The 20,939-nt window shown below is 39.9% G+C and overlaps 1 protein-coding gene across 1 annotated transcript; it reads right to left on the minus strand.

Annotated features, from left to right (window-relative positions):
• Positions 1 to 1,696: 1,696 nt before the first annotated feature.
• On the minus strand, positions 1,697 to 19,344 carry LOC148018952 (zinc finger CCCH domain-containing protein 40-like). The gene is made up of 4 exons (XM_087701451.1): positions 19,148 to 19,344; positions 18,768 to 19,037; positions 11,952 to 12,175; positions 1,697 to 2,986 (listed from the first exon to the last, which is right to left on the minus strand). The coding sequence occupies exons 1-4, from the start codon at positions 19,250 to 19,252 to the stop codon at positions 2,194 to 2,196; spliced, it is 1,392 nt and encodes a 463-aa protein (XP_087557577.1). The 5' UTR covers positions 19,253 to 19,344; the 3' UTR covers positions 1,697 to 2,193.
• Positions 19,345 to 20,939: the final 1,595 nt, after the last annotated feature.

Here is a 20,939-nt window from a genome sequence, read left to right on the forward strand (position 1 = left end):
TATGAATTCAAAAAACCAATACCATAGTGTGTGTGATTGAAGATTTTGAAAGGCAAGAATGTATAGATGGAAAATCAAAGGCATGGATTGAAAGAAAGTACAAAATTGTAATGTTGTTTGACCATACGAACATATATCCTTTCAATAAAAAGTATGATTTTGATGTGGTCCATCTTTTAAAGACCATTTGTTACACTTCTCTCAACTATTATTGAATACTTTACATAGCTCTCAATGTTAGTTCTTTAATGCCCCAACCAAACGACTGTGTTGTGTCTACACTGCATACAATAATAAACCTAATGCTATCACCAAGAGAGGAAAAATATATGTCAATCTATCAAACCTTAAAAGGTACTCTTGGCTTTGTCATCAACCAAGAATCTACTTTAGCCATGGAATGCTCAATAGTGGGACAAGTGTGGAGCTCCCATTGTTCTAGGAGTTCAACCATCTAATGCTAACCAACTCTCACCTAGTAGCTCGCATGTCTCCTCACCCACACACACACACCACAACCCTAAGACGATGTAGATATGTTCCCCTAAAAGTTGCCAAATGTCACAAATATCTAACGAAGAAATTCATCAAGGATCAATGTAATGTTGAAGAAGCCAAGAGAGAAGTCAAGGGACCTTGATCTAGCTAAACCAATTAAAAACTTAAATCCCATCCAAAAGCTCAAATCTTTTAGATATGCAATTGTCAAAATCCTAATCATATACTATGGAAGTAGTGGTGGAAGGGACCCAACCTGCTCTCACCCCTACTAACAATGAACCATCCCAAAAATTAAAGCTTATGCATCAAACAAATATCCAACAAAGCTTGAAAAATCATTACATGTCAATATATAATGTTGAATAAGCCAAGAGAAAAAGTTAAAGAGGCCTTGCTTTAGCTGAACCAATTAAAAACCTAAATCCTATGTAAAAGCTCAAACCTCTCAAATAGGCAAGGGTCAAAATCCTAATCACACAAAAATATGAATCACATACATATTACTATGGAAGTGGTGGTGGAAGGGACGCAACCTGCTACTAGCATTGAACCATCCCAAAAATTAAAGCCTGTGCTACAAATCCCTCGAATGAAGAAACCTACTGAAACTTGTCAAAACTATGAAAGGCATACACAGACCCAACCCCCTTCCAACATGTGTCATTAGATATTCCTCATTTACAGAAACTTTAATATTATTGGGAATCAACACGCCATGACACCTTTTTTGCAAAACAAATGGAAACTTATGCATGTCACAACCATGCCTTTAAACAATAGACAAGAACAATGAATTTTGGTCATAAGAAATTTCATAACTAGACTAATACCTACATGAAAATTACTTTTTTATGTGGATCCGCTTGATCAAATTCAGAAACTATGGATGGCTTCGCAATGGCCAGCAAAAAGAACAAGTTTTTTCTTACGCAATAGTAGATGAATCAAAACAGATTGACTATGACTACCTTTTTGGCTAAAGACAGCTTTTCAAGCTTCCACCCTTCCTCCGGGGGTGAAGCCAGAAGAAACTTCCATCCACCTTTAAAAGTGGAATCCAAAGAATGTTGCCATATCATTGCCATGTCAACTTACACCCCTTTTCTCAAGATTTCAGTCTTCTCATCTGAATTCCCCTTATGTTACTTTGTGTGCATATGCTTGATCAAATTCATAATGCATGTTACTCAGACTCTCGCATACAATGGGACACTTATACCATTAATACCACTGGCAAAAAACTTAAAAAGAGTTTCGTGTAAGATACAAAGATCATAGGTACCATGTAGACATCTATGTATACATTCCTTCCCTTCTGACCATGGCTACAAGAAAGATTGTATAGGAAGGAGTCGGACCGAGAAAAGCATTTCGTATAGAACAACTCTCAGCCTGCACATAGAAAATTACAACTAAAATGACTTTCATCGTGATAATCAATAATTTCATTCCACAGTGCTAGAAGGTAATGAACCTGTAATACAAATAACCAGCCAGTCATTCTAAATTTGATAACTTGAACACCACGAGTAACTCCGTGAAAACTCTGGTACTCTCATGCAATACAAAGGGTCATCATTATAGCTTGAGCAATTATGAACCCAAAACCGCTGCACCTTCCTGGATCAATTTATCGCATCTGAGGGCATCCAGAGCAAACAGCCAACTTAACAACCACCACCTGGAAAGGATCTATGATTGTGGCTGATAATAGCCAGGAGGTGGTGGCAGCGGCGTAGGGTATTGATGTACATATTGCTGGTAACCCGACTGAGAAGGGTGGGGATAAGGAGGCCCAAGATGCTGCTGTTGATAATGTGTTGCAGGTACTGGCGGCAAAAATTGTGGATGTGTATAAGCTGGAGCACCAGGAGGGATATGTTGAGGATGTTGGACAGTCTGATTCTGGTCTCCTTGACTAGCAGTATTACCTGGATCCTGAGAAGGCACTACCGATCCCATCCTTTGAGGATCCATCGATGGGTAGAAAGGCCGCTCTGATGGTAGTGGTGGACCAGGAATGTTGAAGTAATTCAGAGCAGCCTGTTCTGGAAAGCTTTGCTGTAGATTCTGCTGCTGCGAAATTATGGACCTTGGGAGCATTCCAGTCAGAAGACCAGCATTTTGCTTTGATGCCTCTTCAAGCCCAACTTGGCTTTCCAGCTCTGACCTTGGAACTTGGGGCCTACCCCACATCAGTTTTAGCCTTAGACCTTTAATGACAAGTTTGTTTGCTAGATTCTCAGCTGCTTTCTCTGCCCCTTCTCTATTAGTGTACGAAACAAAAGCACACGCTCTTTGTGATACCATTCTAATAGACTCAATCTCACCGTACGCATAAAAGTGATCCTTCAAATCATCCTCTGTCACTCTTGCATCAAGTCCTCCAACATACAAAGTTCTAATGTTTTCGTCATCTGGAGGCTGCAGGGATGGCATTTCACCAGCTTTTCTCAAGAGCTTATTCGCAACAGGATCGTTTACTCTGCACAGAATCCATTATTAAAAACGTTTGAGAATAATCTTCGACATCTAGGGCAAAATAGGAAATAAATGGAACAAACAAGAACTAATCAAACTGATATGAATGCAGCATCCTTGGAAATGCATGCCTATTGCATGTCCAAGTTCTCATATACCCAAAATGAAAGTAGTCAAAACACAACACTTAAGACCTAAAAATATTTTAAGCTGTCAGAATCTCTGGACAGGTAGAGATGACGAATTTTCATTTGTCAAAAGTGTCTTGGATACACTCGACTTTGCACAACCAGAGTAAGGCTGGTTACACACCTGGCAAAAAGCCCCTGCCCTGTTTCAAAGCAGTCCATGCCTTTCCTTACACATTGGGCACCAATAAATGTTTCAGAAATGTGTGGTTGGCTGATTGGTAAGAGCTTGGAACTTGGACCCGCTAGGTCGGGGGTTCAAGAACTGTCAGATTCTCTGTGTTTTTTAAAGAGTAAAGTGAAAAGGGGGTTTGTCCTCTTGTGACTTGTCCATGCACTGGTCCCCTGGGTAGGAAATCTCCCCCGCCCAGATCTGTCTGTCATGCAGGTTGTGGGAAATCAATCGTTTGTTGACATCATCATCTCCACACCCCTCTATTTTGCACCCCAAATTGTCCATCTGGGCCTGTGTGTAACAGGCCTAAGTAATTTGTCCCATCCAGCTGCTTTTTTTCAAATGTGAATAATGATATTTCTATCGGATATATGTACAACTGCATCTAATTAATGCTACAAAGTCCCAAGTAAAGTAGACTCTCCTCCTTACAGAACACTCACTTGCCTGAGTAGTTTAAAACAGACTTTGAACAATGACATGACTTTTTCAGTCTCCTTAGCAAAGCTATGACCTCTCTTACTATGGTTCCTACTATACTGCTTGTCACGGTTCTAGGCTTTTTGGCCATGACTACCTTATTCCTATTAGCCCACTGAACTCTCAACACTCCAATGAGATTCCAGACTTTCAGAATTTCATTGTCCATCCTTACTTTGTTTCCAAATAAGGCAAACTTAATTTTGAGGTTTGCATCAAAGGCCGCCTCTCTCATCCACTCCATCACTTTCTTCCTGAATCTTCCATACCACCTGGGCTGATGGGCAGTGCCAAAAAATGTGGTATTGATTCTTTTGCCCCATCCAGCTTTTCAAAGGCCGGGAGAGTAGTAGGACGCACACCTGAATGGAAGGTGCTAGGATTGCCAATCCCAGACTAATGGCTATGAAAGAGAAAACAAGGTCGGAATGCTTTGAAGATGGTCAAGACTTGGCCCAATCACTGTCTGACTATCAATCCGCATCACAATCTCAGCAATCTTTGCAACGATTCTCACGATCACAACAATCAGCACACCAGTCTTCAGTCTTGGTTGTCACTTGGATGTTCCTCGCAATCCTAGGCTACCATCTACATCCTCCAAAAGTACATGCAAAAACACAAGAAAATATGCTATTGCTGATTGAAACCTGCTGCCAAGATTATGTCAGCCTGAAATAACTGCCAGATGGCTGCTGCACGGCCCCAGAAAAATGACCTCAGTAATAAACATAGAGGGGGCAGGATGGTAGGTGACCAAACGCAACAAATAGAGGGTGCCCTGCTGCAAAACCATAGTTGCCAAGAAACCCATTTCATAACATTAGGAAACTCATTTCATACCTGGGCATTTCGTAAACATATGGAACACCTATTTTAAACTTTCACAAATGCCATACTCTAAATGTCTTCTGACTTTTGTAATCATCGTTTATCATAGATTTACTCAACACCTTGACATGGATATTGGCATTGATTGCCAAGGTTTTGCTTTGAGTTTTTATCCATGATGACTGCATATATTGATGGCTCCTTTTATAGCTAAAGTTGATGTTGGGCACGGATAGTGGACCATCATGCATGCAGATATTGATGCTATTTTGAATGTTCATTTCCATTGTAGAGAATAATGGATGGTGTCAATCTATGTTTTCTACATCACATAAGTCATATAATATATGTATATGAAACTTTCATATTTTTTTATATCTCAAATGAAACCCTTTTTGTAACATTTTATGATACTTATGAAACCTGTTTTATACCTCCCATTTCAGAAACCTTTGGCAACTATGTGCAAAACGCAAGGGTGAGAAAGAACTGGGACAAATAATGCAGCCTTTGAAGGCTGGTTCTAATCAAACAAAGCAAAGGGAGACCCTTTTTGACTGGAAACACAGCAGCTCACCACTGAACAGATAGTCACTTCCACATCCCACTTGGGCGAATGATACCATGTGAGAATGACTAACAAAAAAGAACAAGAAACGCAAAGTGAAAAGAGAATATGGAGACTCTTGAGAAACCAATTCTTAACTTTATTAATTCCTATTTAGGTTTCCATTTACACCCCCAAAAAAGCTTTATTTGTATCATTTGTTAGTATTTAGGCACCACCTAAGAAAGTCAGAGTGCTATCCTAGACACTTCTATGACTCATGTGCCTATCAATAGCACAAGGGCATTCATTACTCAGCACCTCATTCTTCAACCAATCTCCCTTATCATTGACTATTGATCTCCTTCGCCTTTCCAAGGCCTGGGTGGATACTCCCAAAGTTGCTTGCTACCACCCACACCATCTAAAGCTGCTGCCCAGCCTGCCACCCCATTTGAAGGTTTCTGCCCACCTATATTTTCCTCACCATCGGCTGTCCAACCCCTAATGACTACGCCTCAACCTGGTGACCCATTTCTATTGGTTCCAATCACATGACAACCCTAGAACAAGCATGCTTGCTGCAAATCTGCCACGTGATCAGCCTATCGTCAGCATCCTTCATCAGCAGCCTGCATTTGCTGCCTACAATGGCTGCCCAGCTCACCTATACCTTTTGGAGACTGTTGCCTTCATCTGCAAGCATAGTTACCTAGAACGGGGAACGGGAACGGGAACGGGGAATGGGAACGGGACCCCCTGGAACGGGGGGAACGTCCAAGGTCGGGGAACGGGAACAGGGGAACGGCACATGTCTTAAGTGGCCCAAATATGCCCTCCATGACCCAAATTGCCCCAAAGAATGTCCCTCTAATTGCCCAATACCCATCAATGCATGAAATTGACCCAAATGTCCCAAAATTGACTCAATTACCCCCATAGCTCCAAATCGCCTTGAATTGCACCTATTATCCCAATTTTCCTTGAAATTAGACAATATAAATGGATGAATACCTTGGAATTGAGGATCGCTGAAATTTGATTTTGATTTGCAAGAGTTGATAATGCATCAAATTTAAACTTTGCATGGACTCCTAATTAGCTTGTGGGTTGTCTTGACACTTTGAATCTTCAACCCGAGAGAGAGAGAGAGAGAGAGATTAGTGTGTGCACATTAGGCAATGGAGATGGGTGAATATGTGGGGACAGGACTGTGACCCAAGCAAAAAAAAAAAGGGGAAAAAACGTCAATTTTCAGTCAACAAGCCTGGAATGGCTGTTCCAAACAAGGAACGGCAGGGGGAACGGCAGGGAACGTTCCCTGGCCGTTTCACCTCCTTGGAGGGTTTGGAACGCATTAGGCCGTTCCTACAGGCCGGAACGGCCGTTCCCTGTTTCTATGTCTGCAAGTCTTGTGATTCTTCCTAGCATCCCCTAAGGACTATTTATAACCAATCTTCCTCCTCGGATAGGGTGGTAAATAACCTGATTAAGCACTATTTACAGCAATTAACAAATTCATAAAATTGAAATGCACACTTTACCATATAATCTTGGACATTGGACACCCTGTTGGCCCAAAAACTAGCACCCCTTTCAATATTTATTTAACTTAATTGAAGAAGAAGTTGATATCCAATGGGATTCTCCCAATCCCTTTCGGCATTCCAACTCCCCTTGCTATCCAAAATGACCAGCAAGTCTTCAATCTGAATTGCCCCTTGATTCGAACAATCAATTGGCCTTCACCCACTTTGATGGAGATGAAAAATACCCCAAATTCAATGATTTTCTGGTCCCTCCACTTGACTAGGCTATAAACACTTTCAGCCTTGTTGAATCCAAGTCTTGGAGCTTCCAATTTCTGGCACGCTTCCTGAGGCTACTACTAAACCCTAATTTCTGTTGCAAATTAGGATTTACAGCAAACAAATCTGAAATTTCTCAATCTCTAGTCATCTCAATGTTGTAATCTTCGGAGCAAGGCTATAGAAAGATTGGGAGATGAGAGAATGCTGAGGAGAGAGAAAATTCAAACTTTCTTCACAAAGAATTGAAAAAAATTTGTCATTTACTGCTACTGCCCTGTCTCAACAGCTTGTAGATACAAAGAACTCAAGAAAATCAGTCATTTACTATTGTTGCCCTGTCTCAATAACAACCTATAGATGCTACCATTTACTATTGATTGGTCTTCTCTTGTCCCTAGCTGCCTCAGAAGGTCCTCCAATGGCTGCAAATCAAACCAGCAGCATCTCCTCCCACTCTCTTACAGACTGAATACACTAAAAATGCCTTTCTCCAGCCTCTAAAGACGTTTTTCAACCTTGCATGGACATTTTTAACAAGTGGCAACCTTCCCAAATGGTTTTTCTAGCATTATCCATAATTAAATATTAATTTTCAATCTTTGAATACTAAAAATTAATCTAATAATTATTTTGATGCCTTGAAAAATAATCTGACTAGCCAATAATTAAATTGGCCAGGCAACTTCCATTCCTAAGTGTCTCTACACCATCTTGGACCATCATATTGGTGTTAGATACCATTATACGCCACTTCCCTAGTGTCACCAACTAACACTTATGGCCAAATGAATGACCTAGACCAACAACTAGCACCAGATACCAAGTACCTGTGCAGCATAACTTATAATTTTTGCCTTTGACATGTGATTTCCTTGGGTCCCAAGCTCGTAAATTTACTCTAACTCCACTTACACCTCACATGTGCAACATTTATTTAACCATGTGATTAAAAATTAATCCACATGTTAAATGAGGTTTCAAAAATACATGTCCTTATAATACTATGTTTCGCTCCCTCGACTATTGTCCTTCATCACTTCTCTACCCAAAGGACTGCATTTCGCTCCAAATTTACATCTTTGAGCTGATTTAGAATCCTTGTAAATGCACTCAAGTGCTCAACTATAGGCTTTGACTCATCCCGTCACATATTCACCAACTTGCACATTAAATGCACCTGATTAACAGGTGTGGTGATCTTATAGGTAGTTTTCAGCTTCTCCCATATTGCATAACCTGTATCTAAACCCTTAATATCTGTCAAGATGTCATCAGTGACACCCATCTTTATATAAGCCACAACTTTTTTATTTACTCTGGCCCAATTTACATCAAACATTAGTGCAGATTTATCTTCCTGCAAAGCATCCTCACAATCCTTTAGGAACAAAATGCCTTGCATACGGTCTTTCCAAAGGTCAAAGCCATGACCATCAAACCGTTTAATTTCCATCAAACTCTTGATGTCTAAACTAGAAGAAGTTACAACCATTTTATCACGAACACAAGAGTAAATGCACTAAACTACAGAAGTACAAGCTGAACTAACAAAAATACACTGCTATTTTTTCTCAACCAGAAATAAATCTCTATTGTTGGTACATGAATCAACTATCACACAGGCAAAAATGCAAAAGTTTACCAAATTCTGCACAAAGTCAAAAATTGTATAAATGAATGCACACTTACATCCCCTAAGTATAAATACATTTTATTCTTTGTGTACCAGTATATTGTTGGTACACTCATATCGAATCGTACTTCACTCTGCTCTCTCTCTCTCTCTCCAACGATCACACTCTCACACTTACTCCTTGAACTTCCATCACTCTGAGCTCCCCAACAACTAGTATATGAGCTCAAGGTCCTGCACGTTTCTCGAGACCAAGGGTAGCTGACACTACAACTAGCTTGCAAGGAGGTCGTATTAAAGACAATCGACTACAACACGAGATAAGTGACAACTTGGCGAGATAGGTGAAGCCAATAAACAACACGGCTGACCAAAGAGCGACTGCACAACGGACACGCAACCAGGTCCAAAACGCGGCGACTGTTCCAGGTGGGTCGTAGGTCAGACTGTCGATGTCACCAGGCGGACTAATCGCGAAGGTTGACAGGTGCTAGTAGGCTTTAACAAACTAGTCGCGATGGTTGACAGATGCCGCCGGCTTTAGCCTTATGCGACGCAGATTGACGTCCATTAGACACGCCTGACATACCGGTCAACGGACTCGTTATCCTGGTTCTCTGTTTTTATCAAAACCAGTACTTTATTCAAAATCTTTTTTTTGAAACTTTTTTCTCCAACCAAGGGACGCATGAAAGCACAATTGTCAATTCTGTGCAGAATTGAGCCAGAAATTTGGGGCTTTTCCCAAATTTGACTCTGTTTATGCTTGTTGGTGATTTTGAAGTCGGAAATTGCAGACATTGCGTGTCGTGATCTCAATTAATTTGGGGATTTTGCCAAATTAGTCTGAATTTTTCTCTATGATGAGACATCAGATTATCAAGAAGCTCCATATGCTTTCTATTCCTCAGTTTACCTAGAAGTTTCTCTGGCTGTCTAGAAGAGGTTAGATAAGCTAGAAGAGGTGGTCACTCTGCCAAACAAACCACAAGAGCTACATGCTCCCAAAGAAGCTTTGCTAGATGCATCTTTGGAATGGATAAGGTCATTAGAGATGGAACTTGCAGAAACACAGAAGACATTGCGAGGTGTTCTGGAGAGGCAAACTGAGTGCGTATACTATACACGGAGATTGAACCAGGCCTTTATCCCAACAAGCTCAAACAATGGGCAGCAGCTAAGAAAAGTGACTAGAACAAGTAGATGATATTAGCAGTCATGATTGTCATGCCTTGTCATCTCCTACCTATGAGCCTCAGTTTGAATCAACCGAGGACTTTAGGAGCTCTAACAAGTATGTCACTTGTTTTGACGGAGGAGGTATTTCACTCTAAAGTGGCCATCTAAGAATATTCCTATGCATTTTTTCCATTTGTCGGCTTTTTGTGTACTTTTCGTGAGCAGTTTTTGCATTTTTGGGGGTGTCTCCATCTACCAAACAATATCCAACTACACTAGCATTTTTGTCGTGTCCCCAAACATTTTTCCAGCATTTATTGCTGGTTGTAAGCAGCATTAAATGCTGGTTAGTCCATTTTTAGGGCCCAAGGTGCAGATTGGCCAAATTTGGGGATAGTTGGCTATAAGTAGCCCCTCTTTACTCACTTGGCAGATCATCTTTCTTCTTCCTTGGCAGGTGCACACTCCAACTCAATCATCTTCTTCCATCTCCAGTGCTGCCACAATCATCGGCCTAATCTAGTTCCCTCACTGGCATTGTGGGCTGTGTGCAAGGACTCATCAGTCTTCTTTCTATATTCAGAATTTGTTCCTTGTTCGGTGCAGATTTATTTCTTCTTTTCTTGCAGTCTCTCTCTGTTCCTTTGTCTCTCTATTTGTATTTCCTTTACGCTGCGCACACTCACAGATGACAGCTTCCAAGTTGCAAAACACAGTAATATGCTGCCTCTGTGGATGATGTCAGCACCAATGCAGCAAACTCAAGCAGTAAACCACCTGGCAGCAGTGAATGCAATGTGCAGCAGCTTCTCTGACAAATGACAATGGCTGGAATCAGCCACCAGCATGGGTAGACTATCGATAGGCAGCAAATGTAAGGTTTGGAGGGTTGTGGGCTGATTGGCAGCTGATAGAGAAAGGCAGGATGCAGGCACCAACTGATGGACAGCAACCTCCAGCTGAGATATCCATCAGAAAGGGGGGCTAATAATTGAGATTTACTTTGACCTAATCGAACTGAAATATCCATTGGAAAGGGGGGCTAATAATTGAGATTTATTAATACTTAACCTCCTTGTACGTGCTGTAGCTTTAATGCCTAATGCTCAATAGGCTGAACCTAGGTATTGCTTTTGTATCTCAAGTCCTAGGCAAGCTTCAAAGCCCTTTGATATTTCAAACTTTCCACCTCAAATCTTGTGGCAAAGATGACACAAAACATTAACAAAGCCTCTTCAAGCACTATCCCAACTGTTTTTTTTTTTTACTATCCTTATGATAAATTCACTTATTTAACTACCTTAAATTGTTCTACTTTCAAATTGGAAGATATCTGGAGCAATACATTAGAAATTGCCAAATGAGTGCTCATTGGTTATGGCAAACCCACACAGTGAGCAAACCTATATGCAAAAAGGATTAATGCCTTATAGACTTGACAGTGACATGATCATGAAAAGTTTATGCAATGCACACATGCAGGCTCGAAAGTTTAGAATGCACAGCAGGTCAGCATCTGATGTGAGAGCAGCTGATTCTGCATTTACACACATTGCTATGGATAGAAGTCTGCCCTCCTGCAAAATGCAGGCAGGTGAACCAAGATGGCAGTCAATCTGGGTGGGAAACCTACGTAGAGGCCACAAACTGAAACACAGGTGGTTGCATGCTCAATTGGCACTGGCTAGACTGAATTGGCTTAAATGCAGGATTTTTTGGCAGATGAGATGCAGAAATGATGGCAGCAAGCCTGGGTAGACTCACGTGGTCAAAACACAGTAGTTAACGGACTGGACTAGCAAAAAACAGCATCCAATTAAACATCAACCCTGGATAATGAAACAGCAATTAATATACACCGAGGGTCTGGTCAGATAACATAAACACACACTCTCTCTCTCTCTCTCATAGACTTTGTTCACATACAAGTACAATCTTCAGTAGTTCTGACCCTTTAGGCATTTCCTTGACTAAGTTCGGGGAAAAACCGGAGGTCTGCAGCTCAAAAGAGTAAAACTTCACTCTAAGGCTATCAATAAGCAAAGAGCAGTACTGTTCAATTCAGTAACATGAAAGAGCCACTTGCCATTTGTGAATATCAAACATGATTAGTGCAGTATTATACCCATAATAGCGGTCCTTGATATTTTGCTGTGAAAGTTCTCCTGTAATTGGCATTTCGTGTCTGTAAGGACATTCAGCTCCACGTGTGCACTCTCCACGAACATAAAAACTACAAATATGTGCCCGATTCCTCTTGTAGTATGGAGTTGTCCTTTGAAGCTTGAGAATTGTGTCATTTGGGCGAGCTTTTCCATATGAAGACTCGTAATCTAGCCCAGCCCTTGCCTGCAAAAGCAAGTAAACTTTTCAAGTGACTTGTTCCACTGTTAATCCCTAACTGAAGAAACAAAAATTGAGGAATGCCTGAAATTAATGGGAAACCATGAGGCAAAATAGGACAGATACACATACTATTGCACTTGTGAATATAGTAGATATTATTTTGGCTTATATTCAATTATTAAAGGGCATATGCTAAAGATAAAATATATGCGCCAAGGATGAAGGCACAAAAATAGTTCATGAACACCTTATACTCAAGCAATGCATTAGACTTAACAATAAGTTTTTTAACTTGATGCAGCATTAGAGTTAGTATTTGTTCTGAATAAGGCAAGAATTAGTAACCAAATAGGCCACCATGGTCCATAACCGAGTTGCAATCTTGAAGACTAGTCATAGAACTCCTGAAATAATATTCAACACAAGTTACAAATCTTTGAAAAGTTTTACAACTACTTATCTGAGCTTTGATGCAGTATGAATTCATACAAGTCCCTGTTGGATTTCAAGTGGAGTCATGAAAAAGAAACAAAGGATTGCTTTTTTGTTTTGGATGGGTACATGGGTGTTTGTATATTCCTCCTAAGTAGTTATATTGTTTGTCATTTGGTTATCCTTTAGCTTGGAATACATCTCTAAAGCCAATGATTGATTAGATTAAGCAAAAACTGCAAGCAAAAATTAACTACTCGAATCTCTCTACTTTGTTGTTGTGTTCACCTTTGAAAAGCCTAGTCTGTTATAAAGGCTTATATTCAGTTCTTTTGCCACTTATTTCCTTGGAAAAAGTTGATATTCATACATTCATGTCCACAACTAGTGAGGCCTTCTAGAAAACTAAGACGGGCATGAAAGGTCTTAATTTACTAGTAAATTATGCTCTCCAAAAAATGTATGGCAGGCTTAGCATATTGGATATTCATTATCAATGTAAGGCCAAAAAAGTATCATTGTTGGTTGAGTTCGTCCAACAAAGGTAGCCTTGGTCTCAATGTTAGTTGTGACCAGAAGGAACATGTCCACGACCTCCTTTGGAAACTAGACTACTCATCATTAAGAAGTTATTTCTGTATATTTTTGTGGCAATGCACAATAGAAGGGAAACACAAACAAGGAGAGAGAAGGGAAGAGAAAGACAAAGAAAGAAGAGAAGGGAAACACAAACAAGGAGAGAGAAGGGAAGAGAGAGACTACAAAGAAAGAAGAGAATGAAGTAAAGACTCTGCACAAAATTTGAATGAAAAACTGAATACAATGATGACTTTAAGGATTTCTTAAGATCCTTGGACTTGAGGAGAGAGTCTTTCTACAAAGATTTGAATGCTTCATTGAGAAAAAGTTGAATACATGTAGAGAAGCAAGGAAAAAAAGCCGCTTTGATCTTTGAGACCTATCGGAGACAAACCTCTACTCTTCTATCTTCATTTTGCTAATTCCGATAATCTAACAGCTAATAACGCCTGTCTTCTGAAGAATAGATAGACTTCTTGTACTTCATAACTCTTGTAGACCTAGAAATACAAAAAATCTGTGTTTTGGTGTTGTGCAGCCCGAAAAAAGGGTAAATCAGCTACTCCCTACAAGAAGTTGTACATGTCCTGCACACTCAATGGCAGTTTTTCAATGTTTCTCACAATGAAACTCTGAAATTCCTTTCTCTACAGCATTTTCTTATCCCCAGCCTTCTCTCAAGTTATCTCAACATTTTCTAGCACTTTAAGCCATCAAAGCAAGATATTTCAATCAATCTTTACTGTAAACCCTAATTTACAATAAAAATTAGGGTTTTGAAGCCATCTTGAGATACGTGCTCAAAATTGAGAGCCTAAAGCTTGAATTCCAACAACTGAAATTGAGGAATTTCAAGGAGATTCAAGAGGCCAACCAACCAAAATCAAATTTGGGGCTGAATTTATCTTTCAAAGAGTAGGGTGAAGGCCAATCCCTAAGCAAACCAAGGGGCAATTTGATTTGGAGGCTTGCTGGTCAGTTTTGATAACAAGAGGCACTTGGATTAGCGGAGAAGATCAAAGGGTCTCAATTATACTCCTTTCATTTGCAATATAAGATAAAGAAATACCGCAAGGGGTGCCAAATTTGGGGCCAACAAGGTGTCCAATGTCCAAGATTAAAGCGGTAAAGTGTACATTTTCAGTCTATGTGAATTTTATGCTTGCTGTAATTAGTGCTAAATCAAGATATTTACCACTCTATCTAAGGAGGAAGGTTGGTTTCATAGTTCTGTTGTTGCTGGGACACCACTCAATCCCTTGATTTGGTGGGCCCAAGGCACCTAATTGCAAACCAAAGCTTTGTGCTAGTACTATTTCTTGCTTTCAATTTGAGAAATTACAGCAATATGTCTTCATACAATGAGATACAATCGAGCAGTGATGATGCCTCTCAATATAAACATTCACATGAAAATAAAAAAAATGCAATGTTTGATCTTGGACAAGGCACGCAGCATGGACAGCAAGCTGATAATGTTAATTTAGACCAAAATGTGAATCCCTCTAGAACTTTAGAAGCTAATGATCGACAAGAGAAAGAGAAATTTGATGACCAATTTAAAGAGCAACTGAGAACAACAGCTAAAATATTTATGCAATTGGCAAATGATCCTTAGTTTATGCGCTTTTTCAACCCTTGCCAATACAACAGCATGATGTTCCAAACGTGGATAGCGAGTATAAGCAAATGATACCAATGGAGCACTTAACGCATATGCAATTGTCAATCCAATGCTTTTTGGACAGCGGAGCATGCATGCAATGATGGGGCAGCCATGATACTTTGATAGTGGCGCTAGTTTTCGTGCTATGGTGGATCAGGGACTACATATGGGAATATATGACACAACTTATTATATGCAGCAACCAATGCGTGGTGTGCAAGGCCCAATGCATCCAAGTATGGCTAGTAATATCCATAACCCCATATATAGCAATGTTGGCATAATGCTGAGACACAAGGTGGTAAGTTTGGCAACACATATATACAACCCATTGTATTTGGAACTCATGGTATTAACAAGGGTCATGCAAATGCTCCATATACTCTTGGTCATGAATAAAAATGCGGCTAGTTATGCATGCAGTGTATGGAAAAATGTACCTTGGTATGGCCGATAATATGCAAATTTCCATATAGCAATGTTGGCATAATATTGAGACACAAGGTGGCAAGTTTGGCAACACATATATACAACCCATTGTATTTGGAACTCGTGGTATTAACAAGGGTCATGCAAATGCTCCGTATACTCTTGGTCATGAATAAAAATGTGGCTAGTAATGCATGCAGTGTATGGAAAAATGTACCTTGGTATGGCCGATAATATGCAAATTTCCATATAGTCACATTGCAATGGTCCAAAGTATGTAAATAAGATTGTTGCCTAATGTATCTAGCACTCATAGCATGTTAGATACACATGAGAGACTGGTCAACTAGATGCAATGTTGCATATTAGTTAAGTTGGAATCGCAACAATATGAACGTATGAAGCATTGCAATGCTTAAGGGAAAGAAAGGTATACAACCTAGTGGAGGTTTGAGACGAGTACAATTAGAGGTAAAGTTTTCATATGCTTCTTAGAGAAACTTCAGCATTGTTTCACCAATAGATGCAAAGTGGACGGAAGATGATGACTTGGTAGACCAACCTCAATTGTTGCAGCTTTACCTAGATGCCTTTTAGTTAAAGCCAACTTCACTTTGGGCTCAATCAAGTTCAGCAAAACGAGGGTCCAAAGTATTGTCCGATGCTCAAGATTGAAGTAGCACTTCCACTCTGCCAATTGTGGCCAACTCTCATATGTAGTGGATCTCAAATGTATTTAGTATGCATCTAAGCTATTGTGCCGACAATGTCTTTCATGAGGTCACTACTCAGAGTACTGGTCGCTGTAAGATGTATATCGTTGAATATGAGTTTCACAGGTATATTGAAACTATACATTTACTTAATGCTAACTCTTGTGAACTACTAACATAAAGCCCTTCAAAAACAAAGTCCGTGGTTGATTCCTTCATAAATATCGGATTGTTTTGCTTATTTTATGAAGATAGTGTGACTCAATGTGATGAACACTCATTTGAAACCGTCACTTAATGCTAACTCTTGTGAACTACTAACACAAAGACCTCCAAAAACAAAGTCCATTGTTGATTCCATCCACCTTTGCAAGACTTGGTAGGCCCCTGGGCAGCCGACAAGCACCCTTGGATTGATATTGGAAGTCCTTGGAATAAAAGAAAATAATCATAAGGACTTAATTCTTTTGGCTCAGTTATGGGCCTAAGAGAGTGTGTTGAGCTAAAAATGTATTCGCTTGACTTTAACAACCCCAAAACACACTTAATTAATGAAAAAATCTTATTATTTTAAAAAGAAACACAATCCTAGAGAGTTATTGTGTCCCACATGCCAAACCCTAATTTGGGTATCCCAAAATTTTTATAAATAGACATGCAACCCATCACTCTCTAAATCTCGTCTTTGCAAGTTTCAAGAGCTCTCTCTCTACTACCCACATCCTATTCACAAAGAACATCACTGTCAAAGCTTCCCTTTGCTATCTGCTACCATCTGGCATCTAATTCCAACCTCCATCTCCTTCTTTCATTGCTGATGACTCCTCTATACTCATGTTTTACTAATCTTTTCTATCGCCCAACTGCACACACCCTTTTGGAGGTTACATTTATAGTCTGAGGCTACCCACTGACATTCTCTCCCCTCCCCAAGCTGCATTTATTGTCTGCGGCTGCCACCTTGACGTTCTCTCTCCTCCATCTGTTGCATTTGTTGCATATTATCTCTCCTACTTCCTGTTTGCATCACTTCCGGTCTCCTATGGCTACATGTGCTAGAGTTCGATACATGGAAGCTACCTTGCTGCGTTTCAGGATCCATTCGAAGTACAACACATTCTTCAACTCATTATTCTCTGCCTTGATCCCAAAGATATGAGAGTTCGAGGTTCAATATTCATTGCATAGTGTTTTTGTTGCATGATCACTGTAGATTCAGTAGCGATTCAAATCATTATTCATTGTGTTCACTATCTCTGAGTTACCCTGATCCTAACTGTGTTTTGTGTTATCAGTTTGTGCTTTGTTGTACGATTGGCTTTGTGTTTTCTGCATTTATAGCATTTCTTCACAAGTGTGTCAACTGCAAAGGGCTTAATGAAGCAATTAAAATACATCACAAGGCTATGTCAGTCATACTCAAGAAGTTGAAGCATGCTTAGGATACTATGTACTTGTATGTAGCTTTCAAAAGATCTATGCATATAGTTGTTAGTGGTCATGCTTTCAAACCACAAATGCAGAGAAAGTACAATACACTATTTAAAAGCCTAGGAGCTTGCTTGAAGAGTGTGCAGTCCATACTTGGTAGATGTCCAAAGAGGAGAGCAGACAAGCTTGTGCTTTGGAAAAAGTCATGCTAAGTGTGTAAGCATGAGAACCCCAACGATGAACACAATCTGTAATTGACAAATGCACAAATCAGTATGCAATCAAGGAGACATGGTAGCAGCCAGCTTCTATAGACCATACAGGACCAAACCAGCCAGTCATACACTGAATGCAAGAAGATTCAGCCACACCTATACATGACTTGCTGGTTGGACAGCAAATGATCCCCACAATCTTGTCTTCTTGACATTTGACAAATTGTCAAGTAATCATTAATTTGAAGATTCCTAACCACTTGATGACCATATGATTTTAGTTTCCTGAACCATTACATAATTTTAGCTTGAATTAGTATGGAGTTCTGCCATATAATTAACATGACAACTCAGGAGCTGTTCTCGAAATGGTTCTTGGGCTGAAAACCGGTATTCAAATTAATCCTTAGGCCACATACAGGTTTTCAAAAATCCCCTCCAATTAAAAAATAGAAATCGTAAGTCAGTTTCCCTCCAATTTTAAAAAAAAGAAATCGTTAGGAGCTGGCAGTGTGGGGTCTATTACAGGAAAGAGCAATGGTTTTCTCAAGGGTCACCATTCTTTGGGTGTTTCTAGCAAAACCCCCCTGTATCTCACAAAATTTGAAAAACCCTAGTGTGGCATCAAGGGATTTCTAGTATTCTATAAAAACCTTCTTAGAAAACCCCCTCACAAAGCCCCCACAAGAACAGCTCCTCAGTCTTCCACTTCCAAACTCCTTAAGATTCAGCAGAAACACAAAAAGGAGATGAGTATCTCCGAATGGATTCTGACTTTGCACATGCATGCACATGAGTTTGTATGGGAGCACACATGTGAGAATAATTAAACTAGGCCTTTCAGTTACAGGGGTCATATTACGGTTTGAATCCCAGATCAAGTCAGCATAAAGCTCTGTAGCCATGGCACATGGTAAAAGCATCCATGGGGCAATCAGCTCAGACATCAATTCTGAATGTGGGACATTTTTCCTTCTAAAATGACAAAAAGCCTGCCTTAGAAGCAGTGAGATCAAGAGAACAAATTCTTACACCACTCATCAGACCAACCGGTGATACTCTGAACACTTCAAGCCCATATTAAGCTCAAGTTAAACAGCTTGATGCAAGTACACGAAGGTATTTCTTACCTTGCGATCATGCTCCTCCGCGAAATATTCACGATTGACATCACTCTTCGGAATGGCATCGCTAGTACTAATCCCAAGAGCAGAGTCGCGCACTTGCACTGGCAGACCATATTCCAGGTCTAACAAGCACACCTGGCACACATTCTTCAACTTGCTACATGTCTGGCAGACCTCGGTTTTCTTGTACCGAGCGTCTCGCCCGGGCCGCCATCTGAACACAGTGAATGGACGGGTGCATATCTTACACTCTTTATCGAAATCGGCCTTGGTCTGCATATGCAAAAAGACATAAAACGTTGCAGTGGAAGAAGATCGATAGCTCATCATCCCAAAAGCGCTGCAGATCACAAAATGGAAAGGATTGAGATAGGAGCACTGACCATGCGGACGTAGGGGTTGTCTCCGAGGCAGGACTCGCAGATGATGGGGAAGTCCGAGCGTTCCCATCCGTCTGCCTCTTCGTCACGCAGCAGCCTGTGCGCCATTCCCCGTGTGTCTCTCTCTCTCTCACACAGATCCTCGCTGGAATAGGGCAAAAGAATTCGAATGCAGAGTGCGTTTTACGTAGTCACACTCGAACTTACGATAGTCAAGATAGAACTAAAAACCCACACGTATTCGCGTGTAGATGAATTAACAAGTTTTTAGATATATTTTTTTTGTAATGCATTTTTTCGCTTAATGGCTATATATTTTATTGGGATTTCACCCGAACACCATCTCAAAGGATGGCAAGTGCTTTTGAGACCCTTCACACCAGCTAGGAGAATTTGATCTTGCAAACTCGTTGGAACTCACACACCCACCTCTACCAACTGGGCAATGGCTCATTCGCAACTTTTTAGATATATTGTTGGTCCTGCTCATAGAGAACCACCTTTCCTTTTCTCAATATCAAATTACTCTCTCTCTCTCTCTCTCTCTCTCTCTCTCTTTCTCTCTCTCGTTTACCCCAATTCTGACTAGATTTTCTTTCTATTCCTACCCTTGATGCTTCTCCATCGCCCACTTATCACCCACAAACCCCTCTGATTCCAAATAGAGACATGCACATATAGTCATAATATCCCAATTATTATATGCCTTTGCACACACATGGCCATGCAATTTCTTTTTTTGTTTAACAACTAACCATTCCATGCCTACAGTATCTCGACACTTCGCACTAGTATTCTCAAAGCAATTGTATTCTCTAATGATTTGCATCGAGATTCGAAGGCATATTTCAAATGGTAAGAGGATCCAAGGGTGCTTTAGTCATAAAGAAACCAATTGTGATAGACCCCAAAGCTTTTTTGTGAGCTGAGGATTTCTTTGTAATTTATATTCTCTCTCTCTCTCTTCTTTCCTCCCCCCTCTCTCATAAATGTTTTAATTCTCTCCTTATTTTTTTAATAAATTAATATGTTAATATATATGTATTATATGTAGATATTAACATATGTTGTGTGTGTGTATAATCTCTCTCACTCTCTAGGCTTTGGGTGTCAGGCATCACGTACACACGGGTGGGTAACCATCACGATGGGGGGCATAGTTCAGATTTTGTAAGCAAATTTTAAGCTAACATGCACTTTCTAAATTGATTCTAGAATGTTTATTATGTATTTTCCTTCTCTCTCTTTTTTTCTTTCTCAAAAGTGGCTATTGTGAGTCTCCACCTAGATACACCTAAAAAGTTTACTAGCACAAAAAAAGTTGAGTAGGTGCCTATACACATTATTTATATGTAATTTTATCTTTAAATATCTAGACATTTTTATAGGCACACTTTTAACTTCTTGACGCACTCATATGATTGTGCTTTAGCAATTGAAAATGTATAAAATGATACGAACTACCAAAACACGTGCTCGTTACTAAATGTGCACCTAATAAATATTAAGGATCCATTGGGTTGACAATCCTACACTTATGACACTAGCAATGTTAATGATGTCATGATTGATACATTCCATGACTTTGTACAATATTAGCTAGTTACATACTACTACTTATGGAGATGATTTCAATGTGGTCATCCAATGCTAACAAGCAAAGTAATGGGTCTTCTTGACAATGTATATTTTTTAAAAACCCAAAAATAATTGTTATCCAATATAAAGAAAAATCATATTTGTTAATAACACTATATGAGTAGAATTAACATAAGCTAGTTTGAATTTATCTTAA

Source organism: Lygodium microphyllum, chromosome 20 (genome assembly GCF_053477565.2).
Source record: "Lygodium microphyllum isolate KBCC chromosome 20, Lygodium_microphyllum_v1.1.10, whole genome shotgun sequence".
NCBI lineage: Eukaryota > Viridiplantae > Streptophyta > Polypodiopsida > Schizaeales > Lygodiaceae > Lygodium > Lygodium microphyllum.